The 7,277-nt window shown below is 42.9% G+C and overlaps 1 protein-coding gene across 10 annotated transcripts in view; it reads right to left on the bottom strand.

The window, feature by feature from the left end:
- Positions 1–729: 729 nt before the first annotated feature.
- Positions 730–7,277, bottom strand: part of BCAS1 (breast carcinoma amplified sequence 1) — a 126,100-nt gene continuing 119,552 nt past the window's right edge. For 8 of the 10 annotated variants that reach the window (XM_030825560.1, XM_030825558.1, XM_030825565.1 and 5 more), the window contains one exon: positions 733–2,187. In XM_030825560.1, coding sequence (XP_030681420.1) covers positions 2,113–2,187 — 75 coding nt within the window. In that variant the 3' untranslated portion in view covers positions 733–2,112. Of the gene's footprint in view, positions 2,188–7,277 lie in introns of all 10 variants that reach the window. The other 2 variants (XM_030825557.1, XM_030825564.1) reach the window with 1 other exon arrangement.

The raw sequence follows: 7,277 nt of genomic DNA, 5'->3' as shown, positions 1-7,277 counted from the left end.
AGATTTGTGTGAGCCAATGTGTGTGTGGATCTGTGTTAGTTACATGTGTTTATTTGCATGTATGTAAATATGACTGTGTGAGTGCATGGATCTATTCCTGCATGATATGTATGTATATATATGAGTATGTGCATGTATCTAAAAATATGGGTATAAATATGTATCTGAACATATATGTGTGTATCTGTAGTGGACACTGCCAATGCACTCATCCTCCAATGACTTAGGCATCCCAGCTTCTCAGCTCAATGGGGGCCGCTTGCCCATCCCCCCACCTCCCAGGGCAGCCTAGAATTCACCAACGGGGGTTCAAAGACCGGCTCCCTTGACTCAAGGTCAAACTATCTGGGTGGTGCAATTCATGCTCCAGCTGAAACCAACCCTTGCGCAACTCCTTTCTTGCCCTCTTCTTTTTCTCTTACTCCCTTTCCTTGGGAGCCCACTCCCAGTATATCCTATGCACCCAAACCCCCATCTCAGGCTCTGCTCCAAGCAACCTGGCCTAAGAGAGCACTATTTTATACATGCATGTGTGTGTACATGCAAACATACACGTGCACACATTTGTGTGTGTGTGTGTGTGCCCATATACAAGGAAATCCGGGAGGATCTGGGAGAGAATTATCTTCCAAAGAAGATAATGGAGGAAGAGTATGGATTTTATAATGCAGAAGTTAGAGCCATTTCAGATACAGAGTGGGACTGCTTTGAAAGTTAAAAATTAAAAGATACTTTAGAAGTAAATGTATTTTTTTATTAAATCAGAAAAAGAAAGATACAGTTTACATGACTGTCAGTCAATCATATGCTACTTTGAATTACATTTTAATAGACTCAGGGTCCTATTTACTCTTTTGTACAGGTATTAAAAACAACTCAGGTATTTGAGAAATCTTCTGTAAATTTTTATTAACTGAGGTTATGGGGAGGGTTTTATCAGAGCACATCCTGAGAACATTAGGAATGACAGACACACTTGAGATAAGTGTCAGACGGAACAGATGAAGCGAGCCCCTCAGCCATCTGAGAAACATTAATAATGTAAGATAGCAGAGACCAAATCTTTGTTAGGGATACAGAATACAGGATAAAAATGGGGACCTTGCCGCCCCCTTGTGTTGCAAAATAACCGTGCAACTTCCTTTATTTTATTTTTTTGAGTTGTAATCTTTGCCCTTGTCACTCAGCCTCAAAAGCAATTGTTTTCCCAAATCATTTTAAGCCCTCCCCAGTCAATCTTTTCCCTCTCATCAATAACTTACAAGGACCCTATTTGAAAAACAACGCTTATTCATTCCTTTTTCTATACCCCACACATTCCATTCTAGGAAATTGGCAACCACCCAACACAGCCCGGGTTCTCCCTCCTTGAGATGTGAATCTAAACAAATGGATTTTCGTCTCCCCTCTTCAAGCTTAGAGGATGAGCACGCGTTTACTACAACGCTTAATTCCTTCTAGCAGCAATTCCTCTTCTATAACTTACTTGCCACTGCCTTTTTTTTTTTTTTTTTTTTTTGATAGAATCTTGCTCTGTCTCCCGGGGTGGAGTGCAATGGTGCAACTTTGGCTCACTGCAACCTCCACCTCCTGGGTACAAGCGGTTCTCGTGCCTTGGGCTCCCAAGTAGCTGGGACTACAGGTGTGTGCCACCATGCCTGGCTGATTTTTGTATTTTTAGTAGAGATGGGGTTTCACGATGTTGGCCAGGCTAGTGTTGAACTCCTGACCTCAGGTGATCCACCTGCCTCGGCCTCCCAAAGTGCTGGGATTACAGGCGAGAGCCACCATGCCCGGCCACCACTGCCATTTTCATCACTTAACCCGAACACATTCCTCTATTCCCTCCCTTTCCTGCTTGGTGATCATCGACTCTTCTGACCCAACTAGGTGACCTGCTAAACCATCTTTACAGTTATTTGCCAGAAAAGACTGGACCAGAGACGTAAATAATACACCTCAATATACAACAGCTCAGGCTTAATTTCTAGGCAGAATTTCATTTGCTGGCCATCAGAAGAATATATACATGGAGCGTGTTTGGGGAGGAGATGGAGTAAGGAGAACACATCTTGGTGGCAGGAGAACCTGGTGGGAACCATGCTGATTTGTTTACTTGGATTTGCCAACTGGTCCGATGGATACTGGGTCTGTTTGCACTTGAGCATCCAACATCCGCTTTGGTCCCTGGAGAAAAACAGAAAGACGTGGCAGCCTATTGAAGATCTGTAATGTCAACAGCAACAATGGCCATTTATGTAGCACTTACTCTGTGCTAGGTGTTGTGCTAAATTAATATATCTCATTCCTCAGTGCTGGGTAAGAGAATGGTCTCCAATCAGATGCCCGGGTTCGACACCCAGTTACATGACTTTCTAGCTTTGTGAAATCTTGGACAAATTACTTATCATCTCTTTGTGCTTTGGTTTATTTATCTTTAAAATGGAAATGACAAACTTAGAGGGTTTTTCCCAAGATAAAGTGAGTTCATACGTATAATGCACTTAGTACCTGGGGGGTACTAAATCTACCTCACTTTAGCCCCCTCCCCAGTTACCATTTAGGTTCATCACCCTGTTTTATTTTTTTTTTTTTATCATACTTCAAGTTTTAGGGTACATGTGCACAATGTGCAGGTTTGTTACATATGTATACATGTGCCACGTTGGTGTGCTGCACTCATTAACTTGTCATTTAACATTAGGTATATCTCCTAATGCCGTCCCTCCCCCGACCCCCACCCCAAACCCTGTTTTATCTTCTCTTAGAACATACCACTCTCTGAAATGATCTTACTATCTAATTTATTTGTCTAACATCTGTCTTCTACACCAGACTGGAAGCTGCAAAGATTCTGTGTGTCTCAGCGCCTTGCAGGTTCCTAGCACATGGTACCTAGCCTTAACATTGACTGAATGTGGGTGAAGGAATGTTGTCAGGCAGATACTATTATTTTATTTTATTTTTTTGAGACAAAGTCCCACTCTGTTGCCTAGGCTGAAGTACAGTGGTGGGACTGTGGTTCACTGTAGCCTTGAAGTCCTGGGCTCAAATGATCCCCCCACGTCACCTTCCCAGTAGCTTGGACTACAGGCGCACACCACCAAACCCAGCTAATTTTTAAATTTTTTGTAGAGATGGGGTCTCAATTTGTTGTCCAGGATGGTCTTGAACTCCTGGGCTCATGTGATCCTCCCACCTTGGCCTCCCAAAGTGTTGGAGTTACAGGTGTAAGCCACTATGCCTAGCCTGAGTACTATTATTATTATTATTATTATTAATATTTTACCGTTTCTGTCAAGTATAACTTACAAATAGTAAAGTTAACCTTTTCTGTATTTGGTTCTATGAGGTTAGACCAACACAAATAGCCACCTAAAACCACCACCCAAATTGACATGTCACATGGTTCTGTCCCCTCTCAGATCCTTCTTGTGCCTTCTGTGGTCAACCCCTCCCCACCGCAGACCCTGGCAAGCACCCATCTGTTTTCATCCCTAGAGTTCTGCCTTTGCCAGGATGTCATATCATGGGATCCTAGAGTATATACAGCCCTTCAGACTAGCTTCTTTCATGTAGCATAGTGGATTTGCGATTCATTCACCTTGCTGCATGGATCAATTGTGGGCCTCCTTTTATACTATAAGGCAGTATAGGGTAGTACAAGATTGTATATATTGTATACAGTATATATACATACACATAGAGAGAGTATAGTATAGAGTAGTATAATAACGTATTGCAGCATAGTATATATAGATAGTATAGTGTAGTATACGGTAATATAGGATAGTATAATATAGGGTAGTGTATATTTTATAGTATATATAGTATACATATATAGTACAGTCAAGTATGGTAACTATGGCACAGTATAGTTTAGTATACTGTATAGTATAGTAAATAAAGTACAGCAAAGCATAATGTATAATATAGTATGATATATACAGAACACTATATAGTATAGGAAAGGGAAGTATAATGTACTATCACAAAGTATGTATGGTCTAGTATATGTACATAGTGTCATGGTTTAATGCAGTAGAATATACATGGTATTGTATAATATGTAATATAGTATATAGAGTGTTTTATAGCATAATAAATAGTGTAGTTTAGTATATAAGATGTATATAGGGCACATATATAGTATATGTATATAGTACATAGATTGTGTAGTGCTCTGTATAATCTAGCATAGTATAGTATATTGTATATACTACACAGTGTAGTGTAATTTCATGTAATTTACCATGGAATCAGATTGCTGGGCTTTGAATGCCAGACCTGTCACTTCCTAGCTGGGTGACTTTGGTCAAATTGCCTAACCCTCTACTTAAGCCTTAATTTTACCATTGATAAAATGGGAATTCACAGGGTAGTTCTGAAGATTAAATGTTAGTATATGCAATGTACTTTGAACAACCTTTGTCACACAGTAAGTGTGATAAAAGAATTATGATTATTTTTAGTGGTGGTAGTTGAATTCACTAATTCATTCAACAACATATATTGAGCACCTACTGCAGACAACACATTGTGTTATTAATAGTTTTGGGGCATCAAGAGATGGGGCATCACGAGATGACCAGGACACCGTGAGATACCAAAAGCTTGGGCTCAGGAGTCAGCTGTGGGTCTGGGGATGCTCCATCCCTTTCTGGTTGCGTGACCTCTGGCCGGTCCCTCGCTGCTGAGAGCCTGCTGCCTCATCTGTGTGAGGTCTTAGATTGCCATCCCACCTGGTCCTTACTGCAGCCCTGTTCACTGCCCACTGTTTCCAACCCTCGGTCTCAGGCTCCTTGCAGTGACTGTGCTGATTGTCACAAGCCTCGGTTCAGCCCACACCAGTGTGGACAGATGTCTTCCCCTTTCAAGCCTCCATTTGTTCATCTGCTAAACCTGCCTGCAGATTGCACTGCATACAATCTAGCACTTCAGGGGCTCATGAAAATGGGAAAGGGGAAGGCTGGGAAAGGGCCATCAAAGAAGTGGTGCTTAGGGAAAGGGAGAAACCCAGTCTTCCACCAATCAGAATAGTTTCACTTTTATCATATGTGTCTGTGTGTGCATATATGCATATATCTGTACACACACACACACACACACACACACACACACACACAGGTTTTGTGACATTTTCTTTTGTAAACAAAAAAGTCCCTTTGCTCAAAAAGAAAGGAAAATGTTTGCAAACAGTTGGACTTTGTGAATTCCAAGGGCTTCCTTCCAGTTCTTTTCAGATTTTTGAAAACCAAGTGGGTTGCTCTCAGTTAGAACCCAAGCAGCATGATGGAGAAGGAGGAAAAAGGACCTGACTAACAAGGACGTCACTGTGAGACAAAGATCATGCAGGGATCGGCCTGCGGTGTGTCTCATTTCCTGTGGGTGATAGGCACCACGATAGTTCTGTGGGTGGTGACAGGCTCGGCTGCCAGCAATCCCCTCCCAGGAAGGCGGTCAGGCAACCCTGGGGAATGTGTCCAGCTTGAAAGTCTTCCAGACTTGGTCTTTGGAAAGTGGCAGGGAAGCCCCCCTCCATCCTCCATCATTGCTGGAGGCCTTGTGACACTGGGACGATGCAGGACTTGGGGGCTAGGGGACCTGAGCTGAATGCTGCCTCTGTCTCTTACAACCTGTGGAATGTTCAGCAAAAGACACAGCTTCTTGGAGGCCTGGCTTATGTGTCTGGGAGGTGTGGCAGAAGCAGTCCCACCCTGAAGGGATGCTGCCATCCTAAAGAGATGAGGTCTGTAAAGGAGTGTGGTCCCAGAGGAGGGACTCGGTTTCTAGAACTGTAATTAGTGTCTGCAACCTGTCTACTTCTTGTCACTTCTTCAGGAATCACCAGGCCTATCTCCATCAGCTCTCCCAGGAAACATGACCTGTATTAACCATCTCCTAATGATCTTCAGCAGCCATTCTCCACCACAGCAGCAAATAAAATCTTTGAATGTTACCAACATGGGCCAAGACTTCTTACTTAATATCTGTGAGTAGCTTCCCTGCTCAGATAGGATTATGTCCGCATTCCTTGCACAGCCTGTACAGCCTGCATGAGCAGGTCCCCGCCCACAGCTCCAATCTTACTTCCACCATTCTCCCCCTACCCTACCTCTCCACCCTCAGCAACCATGGCCCGGTTTCGCTTCCTGAAATGTCCTAAGCTCACTAAGCTCATTCCCACGCCCGTGCCTTTGCCAGGGCTGTCCCCTCCTCCTGGAAGAAAGAGCCTTGCTCTCTTCCTGTCTGGCACCTTTAACCTTTCCTGTCTCATCTCAGACATATCTCCTTAGAGACAATTTTGGGATTGACTGATTAGAAGTAGCACACCCCGCCCCCCATCCATACTCAGGCAAACTCTATCGCGGGCCCTTGTTTATTTCCCTCAGTGACCTCCCAGACCTACAATTTTGTTGGCAAATTTTGTCTTTAATTCTGTAATTTTAACGTTGTAGTTTTAATAATTTTAACTTTGTTTTTTAACTTATCTATTAATACTTTTTGGCTCCATGCTTCCCCTTAGAATATGAACCCCTGATGTCAGGGACCCTGTCCCCTTTGTTTGCTGAATATACCTCCAGTGCCTAGTTCAAGGCTTGGCACATGTTTCTGCAAAGGGCCAGATGGCAAAAATTTTTAAGCCTTATGAGCCATGCAGTCTAGTTAATTAGTCAACCAGTCAACCCAACTAGTCAACTCTAGTCATGCAACTAGTCAACCCTAATGTTTTTGTGTGAAAGCAGCTACAGACAACATGTAAATGAATGAACATGGCAATGTTCCAATAAAACTTTATTTACAAAAACAAGGGTTGCATTTTTAATACCCCTGGTCTAGCTCACTGTCAGGATTCTAAATATTCTACACATATTTGTTAAATGAATGACCAGATTATTAGAAATCATCTGAACTTTTCCATACCATCTTTCTTTTTCAGCCTTCATACCTATTGTAGCGGCTGGCTTCTACTAAAATAATTAGAAGCCATAATGTAAATCATTCCCTGGGTGGTGTTCATTTTAAATGAATGAATAAATCATGGGTTAAAAAAGTGTAAACTAAGGCCAGGCATGGTGGCTCATGCCTGTAATCCCAGCACTTTGGGAGGCTGAGGCGGGTGGATCACTTGAGCTTGGGAGTTCGAGACCAGCCTGACCAACATGGAGAAACCCATCTCTACTAAAAATACAAAATTAGCCAGGCGTGGTGGCGCATGCCTGTAATCCCAGCTACTCGGGAGGCTGAACCCGGGAGCTTGAACCCGGGAGGTGGAG

Source organism: Nomascus leucogenys, chromosome 13 (genome assembly GCF_006542625.1).
Source record: "Nomascus leucogenys isolate Asia chromosome 13, Asia_NLE_v1, whole genome shotgun sequence".
Taxonomy (NCBI): Eukaryota; Metazoa; Chordata; class Mammalia; order Primates; family Hylobatidae; genus Nomascus; species Nomascus leucogenys.
The sequence above is the reverse complement of the archived record's forward strand: the minus strand, read 5'-3'. Positions and strand labels throughout refer to the sequence as shown.